Raw genomic sequence first — 20,436 nt, 5'->3', positions numbered from 1 at the left:
ACGATATGCAGTATGTTGACAATGTATTTATGGAAACGTCTGGCTGAATCAAAACTATTGTTAAAATCCTCACCTCATATAGATACTGTGGATTAGCAAGTCACTATTCTGAAGAGCACTGAAGACTGCTTCATTCCGCATTCATAAGCCAATACATGTACATGTCTCTGCTTAATTTAAAAATGATAATATTTGATTGGTAAAATTCAAACTTTTGACTTTTGAATTAAGATACAGCGCAATAATTTTCTCCACTTGCACGCATGTACACACTAATCAGTGGTCACCAAAAAAGTTACTATTAAAATGTCTTGACATTTTTTAAATGCTAATGTGGGGCTAGTTTAAATGACTGAAACATTTTTTTTAAGTTTGTTTTTGCACCTTAGAGTACAAGACTGCCCAAGTTTTACCCCCTACGTAGACCACTTTTATAGCTAACGGGCTATAAAAATATATTTATGCAAAAAAAATATTTGAATTCCTTTGTGTTGAGCAGTGGTGTTATTCACATGGGTGAAACTGGGCAGTCTTAACACTGGGTATCCGACACAGTGTGAGCCATGAAGGTTTGCCCCCACCGAACGCATGAAATCCAATGCTATTCTTTACTATCAAATCCATCCAAGTTCATTTAGAAATGTAGCAACATGCTAATTATGTGAAACAATTGAAGAGAATGAGGATGTCAAATAGGCTTTTAGCAGGAAAGGAAAAGGGCTGTATTAATTTTGCTGGGACTCCCAACAATATCACTTGTGCAGTGTGTGAAGCGTATTATAGTAAATACATGAAATGAGGACATTCATCTGACCCAAAAAGAGCGTGCGCATTCTTGTCATGAGTTACTGGACAGTTGCATTGCAATTGTTTGTTTTTTCTTTTAAATAGTTCAGACACTTTGTATACCGAGGGGCAACTATTATATAATGACAACTATTTCCTGGATCTCATCTGGTTTTGTGACAGTGTGTTCCTCTTGAACTGAAACAGAAAAAAACTGTTTTAAAGCGATTATCTCCAAGCAGATTTTACTCTAGGGGTTGGGCGTGTACGAAGAATGTAAGCACGGTGACCTCATCTGTGGTTTAGTCCTGTCGAAATGTGTAGCTTCTCAGAAGACGTCATTCCAACTGTCTGTGACTGGTAGATGTTCCGAAAGCAATAGTTCTGGGAGTCTCCATTTTATTTCTTCGATAGATACTCATTTGATTTAATGGATTTGTAAATATATTTTCTTTTATCAGCGATTTAAGGAGGAGCAGAGTTTTGCTGTTTGCTCTGTAAAGACTGTTGAGTAGACATGGTATCTTTCCATTGGAGTTGTGATGCACTTAACCTTTTTATACTAAACTTATAAAACAAGGTTACAAATTTAGAATAAAAACATTTTGTAAACGTAAATTACACCTTTTTGTTGTTTTTTTTTTTTTAAAGATCCCTTTCGTTCAATTGTTATATGCACGAACGCATTTGCGGGAAATTCTTCAAAATTCTGAATCCTGAATTCTGAAGTCATGAGGGTAAATTCAGTTTTTCTCCCAATGTCTGATACATTGCCACAGTGGATAGTTCTTGCAATTGCGCTACTCTTCAGAACTACATGGATTATATTGATTTGTACATTCCAAATCATACTTTCCACCCTGATGTTGAATAGATTTCAAGAGCCAGTGGGTATGTTGTGATGTGAGACACAGAGAACGCATCTTTCATAATTGTGGCACACTGTTGCTTGTAAATCAACAAAACAGGACAGATAAAAAAAGCAGATAAAATGTCGCTTTATCCTGATTTCTGCAGAATATTTATGAACCTGAAAAAGGAACCACGCCTGCCAACAGCTCATCACAAATTCCTTGTATCCGTGTGTGTGTGGCCTTGAGTTGAATGGGGAATTCCACCCAGATATGCTGAATCTGCTTTGCTGATCATAAACAAAGAACATAGTTTCTGCTGCCTACATTGCTCTGACACCAACTTGAATTGGAAAGGTCCTCTCCTATGGCTCCACTGTGGTGGATGCAGATTTTGTATTTATGTTTCTTTTTGCCAGGGAGTCAAAATTTGCATTGAAATGTAGCTCAATTGGTTCTGTATAAAAGTGCTAATGTCTTGGTTATGATAGTATTTATATCTAATTTTAACAATTGAGCTTGTTTGGCTTTATGCATGAAGCGGCCGTCACGTAGCATATCTACCACTGTGTTTGGGGTGCGGTTATCAGAATCACCCTACTCAGTTCCCTGAAGCTGGAGCAAGGCTAATTGCAGAAGCTACCTCAGGAATTTAAGAAGCGAATGACCAGCACGTCCAGACAGAACAACTGCAGAGTACGGACAAGTCGTTCGCAAAAGGAGAATGCCGAGCTGTGTATCATGTTTAACAGTACTGCGAACAACCACGACATTGTAGCATATGTCAACAGTGAATAGCTTAAACAGTGAACCAATCACTAACAAAATTTGGTAATTGTTTTATTATTTTGATTTTGAAACAATAAGCTTTGAAAATTTAAAATATTTATGACTGCAGAAACACACAAGTCATACATTTCACTTGGTCATATGCAAGAACAGTAATTGAGTACAAGGATATTCAGCTAATGTAGCTTATCCAAGTCTGTTGCAAATTAATTTTTTTAAACAATTCTCATATAAAACATGAACATTTCAGGAAGACAAAAACATTTAACACTCATCACGACATCAGTGTCCCTCTCATCTTGTGAAGAAACAAAAATAAAAGACAATATGACTTCGAAATTGAAGTTATTTCAAGCCCTATTTAAGTTCAAACTTTTATTTTGGTTAAATTTAAAACATTCATAAGTGACCTATAATATGGCTCACCCATATGAGCAAGCATTGCTCTCAATAATTTTGTCACATATTTGTAATATGACAGAAAAACAGAACAGTTACATTTGAAAAAACACTTGTACACAGATGCAATTCACAGCATGAGTTAAAAAAGGTGCTCATTTATGCCTTTGTGACTTTCTTAAAATCAGGATGCTAACATTTGGCTACATTAAGTGTCCATTCCAAGAGTTCAGCTGTGAAATCTGAAAACGCAATACTCAGTTTGGGAGACAAAACACCCATGGATTATATTCTATCAGTATTACAATTGATCTCTTTAGAATTTAGTTTACTATAAATCTGAACTGTTTCTTGGGACGATTCATTATATATTAAACAACTATGGATTCTGTATGCAGGAGAGCTTACTACAAGACATAATATCAGTGCATACAGCAGTTTGTATTGGCACAGGATCATAGATTGTAGTTAGCCAGGAGGAGCTATAATTTCAGCCAATCGCATACCTGCTGGGGACACATAGGAGCCTCGTCTCTCATGCTGATTGGCTGCTGAAGGACTTTGAAGGGGAGGCCAGGACCAGGCAAAGCTGAAGATACTGTGTTCATTTGATTCTGCCTGATGAAAAAAATATGAGATTCACAGTCCTGGGACACAAGTCTGTCCTTCAAAAAGTTTTATGGTCAGGGCATGACAGTCTGGCTCCCGGAAGTTTCTAGCGCACACAAGCCCATGGCTGCATGTATTGCGTCTCTGTCTTTTCCCCCCAACAATGGACCAAGGAAGCGCAAGAGAAACCTGAGCGCTACTCAGCATCAACCTGCCGAATCCTGTTCTCCATGAAGATCCCGGAGTGATCCAGTTGATCCTTGTGCTGGATCCAGTCGCTTTCCTTCACTCCTCTGGCCATGCCTTTGGGCTGAGTGACAGGGGAATATCATTACAGCCAATGCTGGTATGAGTAACACCTTTAATATCAATCCTAACCTGAATTACGTCCAAATTAATGACGATGAATTAAATTCTTTTTATCATCGGAAGGGGGGAGGGTGGCTGCATTCAACAATAGTCCGAACAAGAACACATTTTCAGTGGTGCTGATAAATTTTAAAACATTATACAATTTGTATTGGCAATAGGCTGCTGACAAGTTAAAACAAAGTTTTGATCCCAGACACTCAATCTCTGACTCGAAGTACTGTGAGAACATAAGCCTGAGAAAGTAGATGAACCCTTAAAGATCAACAATGGATTGTTTTTTTTTATCAAGGAAAAAAAAAAAAAACAGATTTAGGCAATATAAAATGTACTGACCATTTCTTCACCATAGCTGATGACAAGAATTACATCTCCTTCCTCGAACTGCAGATGTCCCTCTTCCTCGGATACATGGCTCTCTTTCGCCACACCCTAAAGCAACAGGGAAAATGAACCCACACTGTTACGAACAGAACTTTAGACAGGGCTACAATGATTAAGACTCTCGTTCTTGCTGAAAACTTCTGAAAAATCTGAGAAGGTCAAAGATGAAGCCCACAGAGCACTGTGCACTTATTTCCTGCTGACTCCCAGGCCTCGAGTTTGAGGTCCCCGTCTCACATAATCTCTCTCACCTTGTAGAGAAACCCGGGTGGATTCTCGGTCTCGACTGCGCCCGCGGGCTCCGCCTCCACGCCGTTCGTGTCCAGTTTGAGGCTGATCCTTTTCTCCGAAGCTCTGCGGGGAGCCGGTACCGGTCTGTCGTCGGCATCCCCGGGCGCCGGGTCCTCCGGGTCGGACCCGGGTGCCGCGCTCCTGTCCTCCGGGTCGGACCCGGGTGCCGCGCTCCTGTCCTCCGGGGCTGACCCGGGCGCTGCCGTGCTCCCATCCTCCGGGTCGGACCCGGGTGCCGCCGTGCTCCCATCCTCCGGGTCGGACCCGGGTGCCGCCGTGCTCCCATCCTCGCCGTTCTCCCCCCGTCCTGGATTTTCGGCCGGGCCTTCCTCTGCGGGGTCCCGCTCCGCCTGGGCCGCGCACGGCTCCGGGCCTTTCTCGTCCTCTTCCTCCTCCTTCCCCTCGTTCTCCCGCCCCTCTTCCTCGTGCACCGGACGCGCGGCCTCTTCGTCGCTCGCGGCCGCGGGCGGGTCGCTGCAGTCGTCCGAGTTCACCTCGGGCTCCTCGGGATCGGAGGCCTCTCCGGGGGAGGAGCCGGCCGCGTCGGCGGCCTGCTCGGCGGGAACGGCGGCATCGGCGGCCATTTTCTTCTGGTCCTCCCCCTGGATGGGCCCGAGGCTGGAGCCGTGGTCCGAGGGGAACGCCGTGTTGCAGGGGATTGGGGCGGAAATCATCAGGGATCGCCTCTTCTTAGAAGCAGTCCCAGCGCTATTGCTACGGAGAGAAGGAAAACAGTAACATCAGCACACGCTTAGGAACCTTAACCAAACTCTCAAGAGTTGAACTGTTGTGAAGTCAGTGAGACATGGAGAACACAGTATCTGTAATAATTGAGGAACACCATAAAACTTAATCAACAGAACAGTAAAAGTGTACGTTGAATCGTAATTTATGAAAAACCTTTGTGAACCTGAAAAGGGAACCATCATTCCTACCAATAGTTGATAACTAGCCTTTATATCAAATGTATGCATCTTCTTGTGTCTAATGAGGAATTCCTAAGTCCAGAATTCGTCTGAATTTACTAAGACTGATTCCATCTCTGCATGGAAGCACATCCTCAAACAAAAACTTGAAATAGTAAATTCAGTTACCAAGTCTACAATTTTTGTGTGCATTATTTCTGCCGAAATTAAAACAAACAATCTTGTGTCGCCTTTCCTTGCATGAGTGTGCATATACTGTACATTACAAACAGCGTGCATGCGTTTTAAAATATCTTCTTAAGTCAGAGGTATAAATATTGGCCATATTCCAGAGATGACATTTAGCGTACTTGTTCCATACACAATACATTGTCTCAATGGATACATTTTGGATGGTTGTGAATCACTTAAACATTATACATTAAGTTTTGAAATTACAGAAATTAAAAAAACAGGGCATATTTCAATGCAATGAGCTTTCTATTTCATAAACTGACACAACCTTTAAGTTGAATAATTAAAGCTTGTAAAATATATTTAGCATTATTATTTTAGGATACCGTGTTTCTATACTTAGGGGTATATACAAAAAGTCGCAGAAAAGGATCTGCAACACAATCCAGGTTATGTGTCATGAAAATTTATTTCTGATAGTATAAAATGTTTTAAATGATTGCTGTAAAAGTCAATTAAATAGTATATTGTCCTCTTTAGCAGCGGCAATACATTTTTGTCTCGAGAACCATATATTCTGCTATGCTGAAACCTACACTACAAGGGACAATCAATAAAAAAAAATTTTAAATCATATTTTTGAAAACATGTTTTGGTCAAAAAAATTACAGTACAACATTTTTCTGCCGGGCATCAGGAGGTAATAAGAACAGATGTGCAGGAAATTGCATGCCATGACTCACCAACATGTTTCTCAATATATTTAATTTGTGTGTGAGGTGGCGTAAGGAGAGAGGAGCAAAACAAATAGTGTGACATCTCTGATTGCGCAATCAGAGCCGGAGAGCAGACAATGTGACGACAGACCAGACAGGATGAGACAGACCCACGTGGAAAATGAGGCAGGCAAGAACTATGTGGACAATCCAACAGTGATCTTATCTGGGTTAGGCACTTGTGGTCTGGAAACCTGCTCGTAACAGCAAGTGTGTATCAAAGCTATGTTACAAGCCGTTTTGGAATATTATCCCATCACCCACCCATATAATCGCATTTTCACATACCATAATATGTGGGACCCAGTGACATACGAATATCCCCACAAGCATGAAAGAGAAGAACCTTAAGCAGTGACTTTTAAAAATAGCTTTTGTTCGCCTGTAGACTAAAACAGTGCTAATAACGCACATACCTTTCCCAGCCCTTGATGATGAAGGCCTTGTCTGAGTGCTGCATCTCCAGCTTCTTCATCACATCGTACAGATTGTTGTTCAGCTGAAAGAATTGAATTTTCACCCAGTTAAAGCTGAGGATAAAGGGTGGGGTCACTTCTCTGCATCGATACACGTTTTTAGGGACTAAGTCTCAGAAGTGCATAGGCCCCCAACTGATATTGTTTAATCCTGTAAAACCAATGAATATCAGCATGTCACCAAAGTAGGCACATTTGTAGATTATGCACGCAACCCATATCAATTGGCCACTAGTTGGCCAGATGGCGGCACTCTAATGAACAACAGAAAATGCATGAAAGCATAGGAAGCATGGACCCACATGCAACACTGACTAACTGACAGTCTGGAAAGTTCATACCTAGACTTCTCCCCTCACTAGGAACAAATTTCCCTCAAGGATTCACAGTGTCAACCATATTGGATTTTTTGCCATTTTGGGAAATGAGCGTATCAACGAAATGGCATTTCACATAACTCAAAAAAAAAAAAAAATGATGGGCTGCATTTCAAACTGTTTTCTAGATTAAGAATTGAACTTGTTTAAAGCTTTGTGAAATCCCCCATAAGAACAGTAATATAAGAAAGATCCATTTTTACATTCAAGCAGCTGTGACTCAGTACAGTCATCAATTTCAGTTAGAGTCTGTCTTTTTTCACACACACTCCCTGTCAAAATATGCGAGGTAAATCTTACCTTACTTATTTCCTTGTAGAACACATCCCTTAAATTGGAGACGTTCTGAAAGACTGTCACATAGCATCCTATTCGGCTGTAAATAAGAAGGGAAAACAATTGTATACCATGTCTTTCTTTGCCCAAAATGTATAACAGAGTTACCCTGCAAAAATTATATTTGACTGATGACTGAATTATCCTAAAAAAAATTCAATTTGCCAAACAACAAATCAAAACAGAATTATTCACCAAAATTAGCATTTCCATGTTGATATTCCTATATCTGGTAATTATTCAAAATGTGGCCCTTTAAATGAGAACCTTTAAAATGTTACTTAGCATATGTTATTAGTATTTATTAGTATTTTTAATGCTTCCTTCGCTTCACCCCCCAATTTTAAATACCTAGTTGTATTGTTACACTCAATAAATCTGGGACAGCACAGATAATCGTGAGCTCTCCTGACCATCATGACATCAGCTGCCACTTCTCATCACATCGGGATAAGGAAGTAATGGGGACCCTCTCCCAATGGAGGTGAAAGTGGACCATGTCACAGAGGTCAGAGAGCCCTCCTCTCCATGCACCATCATTCCCTGCACTACATTACATTTTTGCATTTAGCAGAGGTTCTTATGGAGAGAATCTTACAGCGATTCCATTTTACATACAATCCATTTATACAGCCAAGCATTTTAATGAAGCAGGTCAGGTTGAGTACCTTGCTCACAGGTACAGATGGGAATCTGACCAACAACCTTTGAGTCACAAGGTCAGTTCAATAACCACTAGACTACACTGCTGCCTCCAAACAAGCACAATGACCTGTGACCTCAACTGAATTTGCTTCTCTTGGACCACATGAATTGTCAGTATGCAAATCACTGGTGCAAATCAGTAGTCATATTCAGTACTACAACCAGTAACACTGATAGAAATGCAAAGAAGAATATATAAACATAATTACCTGTGGGCAGTAAACTATTTGTTCTCCAGGTTAATGTAAAGTCATGCCTTTAAACGTCATTTGGCCAACATTTATTCAAAAACACCGTTTTAAGACACTCCATTTTGCAAAGGAGTAAATTTACATTTAAAAACACTTATTTAATATTTTGTTTGTAAGTATGAATCTTATGATTCCTTGAAGATAAATTGTGTATGCTAATTAATAAGGTGTGATTATGCATCCAAATGTACATTTCTTTGATTCAGAACTGTTCTGAAAACAAGCCTGAAAAAGCATACCATTTGCCTGAAATAGACTCGAAAAGAGGAAAGGCAGCTGTGGTGTCACATGGTTAAACCTCAAATAATTCACGCCATAGCTTTAGAGTGAGCACAGAAGCAGCCTCACTGTGGATGTCACTGACATTTCCCGTCGTAGTGTACAGTACTTACCTGGTGTGCTGTACCAGGTTTGAGCTCATCAGTCTACTGTGTGGAACTCACCTCTGATAGAGGACGGGCAGCTCTTCCCTCAGCTCTCGATTGATGTCCTCGAACACGGTCTGAGCTTTGTGAAATTCTTCCTCAGCCTGCGTACACAGGAGTACAGTGAATCTGTTATTGTGTGATGAGGCAAAATTACATTCCTGAGAATGGATGTCATTATACGTCCTCAACAAATCTTCATCAAAATACAAAAAAACTCAATAAAACCAGGGCAATACAAGACAGGACACCTCTCGTCCAGTAATAATCGAATTGGGACTTACATGGTGAAATATTATGAAATGATATTACAAATGGAAAGAATGCACTCGTTAGAGAGTAGACCTCTGCCAAGGCACAACAATCTCCCAGCACATGAATCTGCACAGCAAATGTCTTGGTGATCCAGTCATTATTTTTAAAAGATATGTTTGGCCTAATGGTGGCGCTAGAGGAAAGGTCAGGGGGTCACCAAAATCAATAGATTTCTTCCTCTTGGGAACATGAATGTGCACAGAAAGTTCATTGCAATCCAGCCATTACTTTTTGAGATGCGTCAATCACAATTTGAAAGATTGGACTGATGGTGGCACGAGAGGAAAGGTCATGGGGTCACCAAAATCAATTGGTTTCTTCCTCTTGGGAGTATGAAATTTCATGGCAATCTGGCCATTATTTTTTCAGATATTTCTGTCGGATGTAATTACATAACCTCCTTGGCAGAGGTAATTATATCTAATTACGAATTCAATTTTATGAACAAACTGGCTCACTCCTCTGACAAACCCTGACAAGTTCCTGTAATCTGACCTTTGCTATTTTGATTTCATCTTTTTTTTTGGCACTCTGCAGTGCCTCCAGGTGGTGGCGGGAGGAATCGTAGTCCACTAGCTTCCTGCCACGTTTGGCAACTCTTTCCTAGAGGCAGGGACAAAATGGGGAAAAAAAAGTCAAGATCGCGAGAGACACTATTCACGGGACAGTGAGGTTACAGTGTTTGTTCAAATAAAGATGTATTCAGTACAGCATATCAAGATTTTCCCTATTTGGAATTTCATTTTCACAGCTGACAAACAGGAGTAAACATTAATGAAATAGCATTAAGGAGTACAACAACAGTTTGATGAAGTGGCTTTAAGACCGACCTTGGCTTCAGGGAACTGGCTTATGTAATTCTCCATGATGCGGACAGCTTGGTCTGCCAACTTCTCCTCGTAGTCGTTCCACAGAAGGTCTTCACTCTTTCATGGAGGGAAGAAAAGTGACTGCACTGGCATAGCTGGACAGGTCAGCACTGCCCAAATTTGAACACATAGGAAAGTGCCTCCCACCATTTCCATAACTAGGACAACCAGAAGCTCATCAGTATTACAGAATCCATGTTGTATTAAGGCCATCTAAAAACCTCACTGCCTTCAATCTCCCATACCTGAAATGTATTAATCTTATAGGTCAAAGCACACTCCTTCACACCAACAACACCAAATGTGATTATACAGAGAAATGTTGACTGGAGTTTCAACCAAATAGGTCTTTCTCGGGTCCAGTCACGTAAGAAAGACCTACTTGATGGAAATATTGTCTTTGTCATGCAGACAATACATTTTAGTTGAGAGTACTTTGGTGTGCAGAATATTTTTTCCTTTAATAATAGGCTAAAAACCTGAGTGAGTGAGAGCAACAGACAAATATGAGAGTGGGCAGGAGAGGACAGTTGTTGTGAGAGGGGTCAGATATTAAATGGGTGTGGTCAGAAATGCTGTGGGTGTGGCCACTCATGTTGTGGGCGGGACCTGACTAAAGCAGTCCCTGCAGGGCTCAGGCACTCACTTCCACAATAACTGCCAAGTCATCTCCACCTTGCCAGTCTTCTTCGTACACATCTTTCAGCGACTGGGACAACCGCTTCGTGGTCTCACGCATCACTGTGGAGTAGAGCAGGGCAGTATCTCAAACAAGGCCAGCTGTGCAATACTTCTAATGATGTCACACAGAATCGCATACAACCAGCAGATTTGTGCCTCTAATTATGTTATACAGAATCACCAGCCAGCAGGGAGATAGCTCTAATTATGTCATACGGAATCACACACAACAGCGTAAAGCCTTAATTGATGTCATACAGAATCGTACACCACAAGTGGCATAGTACCCCTAATGAGGTCACAGACTCACAAATAGCATAGCCAATAGTGAGATGCCTCTAATATTGTCATACTGTATTCCTCCAGGTTCCAACTGTAGCTACACTAAAATTAGCTCAGTACTAAACACAATGTGATCATAGGATTGTGAACACAATGATTATTATAAATGAGAAATTTTTTTTAATTTTTTTTTAAACATACCATCCTATAATTCAGTTCCATTGCTTACTATGGGAAATGAAACTAGCAAGGTTAAAATTATATAGAGTAGGGTACCACACTGGACTGCTTGTTCCTCCTGACAGTTATTTTGGGCAAGTCTGCGCAACCGTACATTTAGCCGTATCTAAAGGTCATACTATCAGTGGTTTCCTGTAACATGGCGCTATGAATGTGGATGGCTGGGAGTCTCCCTCTTATCAACCATTTTCTAAAACAATTCCACGTTGACCCTTCTCTGTAAAACGGAGAGTGTGTCTGAAGGCCACGAGAACAGCACTGCAACAAACAGAATGTTTTGCGGTCTAACAGCCAGCTCAGCCCACTTCTTCCTCCACTTTCACTCTCTATTCCCAGAATAGAGCAGTGAATCAACTAAAAAATCCTACGCTGAAGACACGGCCAAGTCTGACCTCTCTTAAGCAGTCCGCCCCAACACACAGCTGTTAGCACAGCTGTTTCTCACACAGGCAGAGGATTAATACGTGCTTTTAAGGAGTATAATAGACTAATATAATGCTCTTTCTTCTGCTCTCCCAAAAAAACAGCTTCAACTTGCTCGAAGACCACACACTTTCAGCGAAACAAAAAATAGAGCACACTTTACACCTCAACTTGAATCATTACGTTGTTTGTCAGTGAGTTTCGTAGCTTAAAATAACTTGGTTACACAACTTATTTTGTGCTCGTTTTTAAATAATGAAATGGCTCAGCATATAAATTACACACAAATTACCTTCGAGAAAAACACCAGCCCCAAACCTCCCATAGATCTGCAGAAGCTCGACTTCATGATATCCCTGAGGTACATTGCTGGAGGTGTGTGAAGGTTCTTAAGTCTGTACGCACTGAATTGTGGAACACCATGCCCAAGTGGGTCAGAGGCAGAACATTCACTGAATTTTAAGAGCCACAATATTTTAAAATGGCTCCCAGCTAACTCCAGTTCTTACTAGGTTTTAAACGTATATTTAAATCTTTCTTATTTTATTTGCCAAGTACCCTTACCACCAGTAAATTAAGGATTAGACCCCAGCATGTCTGATATGACTGGGGTGTATTACTGAAAAATCAGTAAGCAATAATATGAATAGAAATAACAGTACCTTTGACAGCATTGAAGTATGCCTTTACGTCTTTGAAAAGGCGGTTTCCATCGCTCTGAAATTAAAGGAGAATGTGGCTTCAGTTTCCTGATGCTCTCTGACGCTTTCCCATAAAATAACTAATGTTTAGCAAACATCATCTTTTCATAGCTAGTACATTTAACATATTTCTGTCCAAAAAAACATGCATTATGTAAATGGAGAAAAATGGGTAAAAGACAAAACATTGGCAATACAGGTGTAAGAACTGTCAAAACAAAATCAGAGAAAGCTGCATTCATTCAATAAATTAATACAGCAAGAAAAACAACATAAATAATCACAGAAGAAAAAACATATATCTATATGTAAAACACAGAGGGCAAATTTTGTAAGTAGCCTGTATAATTAAGAACACCTATATTCAGAAATATGGCCAGAACATGTGAATGATTGACTTCAAGACTGAATTTTATCAGGTAGCGTGTGCTCAACAACTTACAAGCTTGTAAGCCTCACAACTTTTCCCTTTGTTTAAATAAACCATCACCATAGTCACATCCCAAACGGCTACAATAAATGATACTATTCCCATCCATTAGTCTGAGTTTTCCTTATTTTACATCCACTAATGCAAATCCTCATCTGTGTATCTGATGTGACTAATCAGTGGTTTAAATAAGGCAAGATAGAGAATCCAACAGCAGTGATCTATGCTACCATTTCAGGGAGTTCATATTTTGCTTGTAATACTGCATAACCAGATGTTCCAGAAAAATTACTCATGCTGAATATGGGCCCTGCTTAACTATTATTAACAGAAACACTGATTGCATTACAGCATTTCAAGAACAGAAGCTAGTGTGCACATGTCACATGTGAGCAAAAGCTCAGCACTGCACTGTGGTGAAACACACTTTGTCTGTGGGTGGATACACTTCCTGCGTTACAGAGTGCGCTCAAAAAATGTCTCAGTGCAAAATTTTACCACCTTTGAAGACTGAAAACTCTCCAATGCACACAAAACACAACAAATCCACATGAAAAGCTGGGCACAGAATTGAATTTACTTGCCAAAATTTGATTTTTAAAGGAGCAGAAATTATACAACCCCACAGGATCATCTCATCCTCTGTCAGTATACAGGTGGATGCAAACTGGCTTATTGTGAAAATAAGTTAACACAACCTCCGCAGGGAACAAACTTAAACGTTACATTTTTGTACATTTTAATGCACAATTACTTTTTATCTGCTGATTTTAAAATATTGGAAAAAATTAAGGCAAATATGCCATGTGCAAAAGCAACACCTCCTCTGGATCACAGCTTCCAAACATTTCTGGTAGCCAGCTGACGGTCTTTCTGTTCCTGCTTTAGGAATTTTATCACACTCTTCCTAGCAGAACCCTTCTGGTTAAGAAATATTCTTAGGTCTTGGATGCACTGCATGTTCGATATCTCCTCACAGACTTTCAATAATGTTCAAGCCTGGAGGCTGGGAAGGCCGTTCCAAAACCTTAATCTCTCATTTCTTTGTTGTTCATGGTTGATTCTGAGGTATGTTTTGGATGGCTGTCTTGATGAAATATCCAATCTCTTTTCAGCTTCAATTTCTTCACTGACCCTGGGACATTAGCTTCTTGGATTTGTTGATAATTAGTTAAATCCATTCTTCATTTTGCCTGTATAATATTACACCAGCTACCACAGAACCTCAAAGCAAAAATAGATCCACCCTCATGCTTAGCAGTTGGGAAGGTGTTCTTTTCATGAAATGCGTCCCATTTTTGTCCAAATGTATACTTGGCATTTGTGGCCAAAGAGTTACATTTTTTGTTTCAACACTCCACAGCGCTTTGTTCCAAAAAGTCTCCAGCTAATCTTTGTACACGTGGTGTTGCATACTTCATACGGTGACTCTTGTGATGAGATTGCAGGAATTGGTTTCCTTCTGAAAACCCTTCCATGCAGACCATTTTTTGCGTAAACAACTCTGTACAGTGGAACAGTGCACCATTACTCCTGGTGTCACTAAATCTTTCTGCAGGTGTGTTGCAGTTATATCTAGGCTTTGCTTTGCATAAATGGTTAAATTCAGCAAATAAATAACACCTGTGCATTAAAGTGTGCAGGAATGTCATGTTTCAGGTTGTACCCTGTATTGTGTTAACTTATTTTCACTTTGAGATTCATATCTATTACTATTTCAAGTCTTTCATGGTACAGTGTGATGTATTAATCCATTTGTAGGGGTAAAAACTCTTTCAAATTAGTAACTGACCAACACCAGAAAAAAAGGTGATTTCACTTAATATCCAAACTAAATAACTAGCACCAGACAGAAAATGAAACCAGGGACATGTAGGTTGAGGTTAATAAGCAACACACTGCTCAAAACAGAGGTGAGGAAATCAGACATTATGACGTGGTTGTAGCAGTGGTTGTTGGAGCACTCCAGTACCTGTTGTTTGTGGAGCTTCTGAGAGCACTGTTCAAACTGTTCATCTTTGGTCTCCACCGTTTTCCCCAGCTTCTGCAAGACCTGCAATACAGTGAAATGTCTATAGGTTAGAATCCATCTATTCACCACATCCATCAATGCATCTCTACAATATCTATCTGCAATATCCAAGCCTACATCTGCAGGTCACATACATATCGATCAAATCCATCCATTCATCACATCAGTCTTTCCATATTTCACATCTATCCATTTACATGTCACATTCATCTGTTCATCACCTCTTTCATGGTCACATCTAGCAGCCATTTTACACTGGAATTACATGCAGGTCTTAATGCTGCTCTTTGTAAAAGCACTGGTGGAACCAGACAGACAAAAGTGAAGAACATCCAAGTATATATCGATTAACACCGCAAGACAAGAGACATTTCTGGGCAAGCCATTTACAGCCTAAATAAACCCACATCTATATGCTTATTTTGCAAAAACTGCAATCTCTGTATGCAACTAGTTTCACTTAGCGTCAATTCTCTGATTAGACCAATTATTTTGGGTAGCTCGGAAACCGTGCAGCCCCCAGGCCCTGCGGCCAACCAGAGCCACAGCCAAACACGAGAGAGGAAGTCAACAGACGACAGGAAGTAGCGGGCCTCAGCCCAGAAAAGAGAGACGCCCATCTGTGCCTCCGCGTCCCCACAGCGGCAATGGCGAAAACACACAAACAAACAGCTCCAGGAACGAGGGGCGATGCTAGCCTGTAGCGGACTATGAACAATGCCTCTGGACTCACTCTGGTATTTTGTGGTGCTCAACATTTACAATAACCGTCAAGTACGAATCCCTGGGATGACGCAATGTGGCATGACAGGCTTATAGATACTTCATTGTCCGCATATGAGGACAATCTTTTCGCAGCGGGTGCAGATGACCTGAGCAAAACAGACTTTGGTAACTTCAACAAACACAAATAAGTCACAATAATTTTATTCACAGCAGACAGCCTCCTGACAAACACAGGGGTTACAATGTCTAACATACACTGTTTTTGATACGCCGTTGGCAAGGGGTTACAAAACTTCAGACCCCAAACACGCCATTTTACAGCACAGGCATGGATACCTGTGATCATGGGGCAGGTTGAGAAAGCAGTAATGGGATTGTGTGTCCCAGGTCATAAGCTGTGGTTTTGGCCTTTCGCCATACCGGAAACCGAAAGGCCTGAAATGTAGCCGACGCTACAGGACACAAGCGCGGGCTCCATTACAGCACTAGTGCTACGTGGCAGCAGAGGCAGACTGGGCTACAGGGACAGGGAGCACAGAAAGGTTAGAGCAGGTGAACATAATGTGCACCATCACACAAATTAACCTACAGTATATACTTACATAATACATACATATGTGCGTAAAAGTGCATTTGTTCACCGATGCTTTTACAGTGCATGATACATTATGTCAGGTGACCTATGATGTACGCGCTATAAATACAGTAGCTTTTTCGCGCCAACATACATATCACATACATGTGCAAGCCACACTAGTGGAATGACCACCAAGGAATCTCTGACAGAAAATGTATCAGTTTCAACTGCACGGCACGACTAATGCCACTTACTTTAAGGGACTGATACCGCTTACTTATTTTAAACGGACTGGTAACACAACTCCTTTGTGAGAATCTCCCATTTGAGAATGAGAAGCACGTACTTTCTGGAAACAGCTTAGGATAGGCACACCCAAAAGGCAGGCGTATTTATTTTGAGGCCCATTGCAGAACAATTTGGGGTCAACTATTGAACTTCAGGGACCCCCCAACTTCCCCAAAAGCATACCTACATCCCTTTTCAGCAACTCAAAAGAAAAAATATATATTCATAAAGTTTTTATAACAAGACAAGAACATTATGAATCCAATCTTTCAAAACTAAAATCGCTGTTCAATTTTTTTGCAACACGAACGTCAATTTGTCATGCCTTGCTGGAATGTCATTTAACCAGATGTTTGCATATAATTAGTCAGGTTTTCTTCAAAAAGAGAGGGGGTTATTTATCCATCTTTTAGTGATTCAGACATTATATACACACATTAGAAAAGTACAAAACGTCTTAGTAGGGCACAAAACGTCAGTCATGAGCAACGTAATGGCAGTAGAACTTCCTAACGATCCCTTTTTCTCTTTGGTTTGCTTGTATACATTTCTAAAAGACACCAAGTTACCTACCAAACAAAATGCCAACATTGGCTAACTCATTTGCACAGAATAACGAACTTGATAGTTTCCTACACAATGTCAAATACACTCATCCACATATAGCTGCAATACTAACAGTGATGACCAAAATGTTAATCTCTTCGTGGCTATTGATCTTTTCCAGTGGAAAAAAGGGATTTTTTTGGAGATGGCTACATTATTTGCCTTTCAGAATCAATTGAAACTTGTAGACAGAACATGAATTTGGAAATAAGTTCATTTGAACTGCAAACTCAACTAGTCTGACAGTGCAGGGTGCATTTCAACTAAAAGCAGTGAAACATAACCAAGTCTATTTCTCAGCTCACCTGAGCCACGTTTTCAGTTTATTTACATACACCACTTAAGAATGATCTTAGTTTTGTGATCCCCAAAAGAATAATCATAAATATCCACACAGCAAGAGATATAGAACAGACAGTTCTGTGCTAAAAATGGACGAAATGTAAATTAGTTACAAATTCAAAGACCTTCCCATGAATTCAAAACACTAATAGTAACTCTCCTCTTCTGATTGAGAGCAATGACATTTCACTTCCCTATGGCTACAAACAACGTGTCACAGTATAAGCCAGTGTTCACTCAGAAAGGGAATGTCCACAACACTTCCACAAAAGACAGACACAGCACTAAAATCAACCTTAAGTTAACAGTCCAGATCTCCAAATCACACTGCCATTTTTGTTGTTCTATATAGATATACAATTGTTTTTTTTTTTGTTTTTTTTACTTCTAAGGCCTAAAAAAACAATAAAATGGGGCCTGAACACAAAAGAAGCTGAAGCTGATACCCTGCATGTCTCAGTTTTCATCAGGAGCAGCTATTCTCTTTATCACGAGAAGGAGAAGTAGAGTATGCTTCCTCTAGGCAGACCCACATACACGGCTCCAGCTGACTGTTCATCTGCTATCCAGGTGTCCCCGTCCTGTCTCCCCAGCCTACCTTCTCCTGAGCGCGACTCAGCTGCTTCTGGACACGCCTGGCGAAGATCCCGGCCGAGCCACTGCCGCCAGAATTCGACTTGTTCTCGGCCATCTCTCCTCTCTGCTCTCTTCTTCCTCTTGCAAACTGTCGTTGCGGTTTTATATGCTCCTTGCTACAGATGGGGGAGGGGGTGGCTGGGGAGGTGAGAGGGCGGCAGAGCTATACAAGGCTTTGCAGGCATACATGCACCACCACACAAATCCACTCAACATTATCTCATAGTAGGGGATACCCTCTCCTATCTTTGTAGAAGAAATACATCTGTTTTCCTGTAGATGCAAGCTAGCCAGACTTGGAAGTTGAGAGACTTTCAGCATTCAACATCTGAATCCCAGCATTACAACAATGGATCTTATTGCTCTGCTACTAACACCCTTTTCAAACAAGTGGGGACATGGAGAATACCTGAACGATTGGAATGAGACAGGAATGAGTTTTATGGATGGTGAACATCGTACTGTACTATTACTAATAAACTATTATTACTACTATACTTACAAACACAAGCATTTTTCCTATCATTACTCAGTGAGTCTGTTTAAAGATCATAACTACGGAGATATCACCAGTAACAAACATAACCGCTTGTGGTTATCAGTTCCAAAACTCTAGTGAGCAACAATTTGGCGACAGGCTATAATCAAATGTTAACCAATATTCCCTCGTGCTCTTTCAAAAGTTACTAACTATATGATTGGAAAAAAAAAACTCACCCGAAAAGTAAGCGGCGCTGCTTTCCCAAATGAAGAGAAATAAGATACTGAAAAACGCAAACGGGGGGTACGAAGTTTTTTTAATGGAGTTGGTTCGTTCGGTTATTTGGGCGTGAAACGGTGCTCTGGTACCGAGAGGAACAGAAAAAAGAAAAGACTAGCGGAAGAAAACAGCAAGCTTGGACAAGTGTCCTCCTCGTGAACGGATGCAACTACAACTAGTTTTTCTTGATATTTATGAACAAATGGTGTAGGCTACAGGCATGGACCCAAAAACTTACATCATCATTTAAACACATCCACCCACAGTTTTTTAAAGCAATTCGCGTAACTCCCCCAAGCTGTGTTCCTTGTACGTTGATATCGGAAGGGCGGTTACAAGCTGCCTACCTTCAAAGAATTACACACCGCTTTATCAATTCCGCGGGTGATTCATTTAGTTTTGGACAGCGCCTTAGGTCAGATACACACAGTCACTCGAAAGTTATGTTTTGCACTGTAGGTTATCGCCTTAAAATGTAGAGAAATGTCTCAACATAGCAAATTTTTAAAACGCAGAGTAAACTTTAATGGCTTACTTTATATAAGTGTATTAGGCTACTTTTATTCTAGATTTAGAATTAGCTATTACTGGCACAGTAAGTCACTCAAGCAAAACACCTATTGAAAATTGTTGCATACTGTAACGGTTGATAGCATAAAGCGCAATTTCTACATATGTATTTAGGAAATTGCAAGGTTGCGTAATACCGCCGTCTAGCGATGGAAGATAATTTAATGATTCTTGTGGTCAGAATAATTTTTGCATCTTGATTATGTTGCAGATTTTTCTGAGCGCAGTATGTCCATCTCATTGTTGATTCTATTTAAAGCGCATATTCTTTGGCAAATCAGTAAATAATAATAACCAAGCCCAGCATACACAATATCCTTAAGAGCCTCACCTTGTCACCTACAAATGAAGAGGCGCGGCTGCAAATTGCATTTTACCAGCTGCTTCTTTCCGTTCAGTTCACCAGCAAACCGAAACGCATTGACACGTCAGCCAAATATACACTGCTCAGCGTGGCTGCCAGTGTTACTTCTCTGTGCGCTGTAGAGGCTGTGTGATTACTTGAGTAGTGCTGTGTGTTGTGTTGTTGTGTTCTGCTCAATAGCCTGCGCAGATTTTCCAGAGAGAGTGATATTAATCAATGTCCTGCTCAGCGCGAAGTGGGGGATAATTTAGAGGTTTACAGGACATAGCAAGCCAGGTTCTTCAGACAGAACAGTGGTTATAAGTTGTTATAATGACACCCAGCAATTCATAAGCTTGAGTAGTGGTGATACAGGGCAGAACATTTAAGCTTCAATCATAGCACATTTGCAAAAGAATATTCTACAACGTGGTCAAAAGGATAATGAACTTTCGGTGGGTTTTTTTAATTTAGTGCATAGTTTTGCCAAGTCATATATATATATATATATATATATATATATATATAGGGAGGGTGATTAATATAAACATCTACAGAAGTCGTCGGTGACCTGCTGACTTCCCTGGTGTAGGGGGATTCCAGGGTTTTGTGATGTAAAGCAAGACAATACACTTAAATTAATTCCAAATTCCGGCTTGTACAGTGCTTTATCCCTCCAGATGTTGTACAT

General features: G+C 40.5%; 1 protein-coding gene across 2 annotated transcripts; it reads right to left on the bottom strand.

The window, feature by feature from the left end:
* Positions 1 to 2,464: 2,464 nt before the first annotated feature.
* On the bottom strand, positions 2,465 to 19,159 carry bin2b (bridging integrator 2b). 2 transcript variants are annotated; one of them, XM_035387357.1, is made up of 13 exons: positions 18,790 to 19,159; positions 18,035 to 18,210; positions 14,838 to 14,918; positions 12,397 to 12,451; positions 10,755 to 10,849; positions 10,070 to 10,165; positions 9,735 to 9,842; positions 8,943 to 9,028; positions 7,508 to 7,583; positions 6,771 to 6,853; positions 4,439 to 5,192; positions 4,140 to 4,235; positions 2,465 to 3,744 (listed from the first exon to the last, which is right to left on the bottom strand). In XM_035387357.1, the coding sequence occupies exons 2-13, from the start codon at positions 18,125 to 18,127 to the stop codon at positions 3,631 to 3,633; spliced, it is 1,737 nt and encodes a 578-aa protein (XP_035243248.1). In that variant the 5' UTR covers positions 18,128 to 18,210; positions 18,790 to 19,159; the 3' UTR covers positions 2,465 to 3,630. The 2 variants fall into 2 exon arrangements, with proteins under 2 accessions (XP_035243248.1, XP_035243249.1); XM_035387358.1 differs by having other exon boundaries at positions 18,035 to 18,188.
* Positions 19,160 to 20,436: the final 1,277 nt, after the last annotated feature.

Source organism: Anguilla anguilla, chromosome 13 (genome assembly GCF_013347855.1).
Source record: "Anguilla anguilla isolate fAngAng1 chromosome 13, fAngAng1.pri, whole genome shotgun sequence".
NCBI classification, from domain to species: Eukaryota; Metazoa; Chordata; class Actinopteri; order Anguilliformes; family Anguillidae; genus Anguilla; species Anguilla anguilla.
The sequence above is the reverse complement of the archived record's forward strand: the minus strand, read 5'-3'. Positions and strand labels throughout refer to the sequence as shown.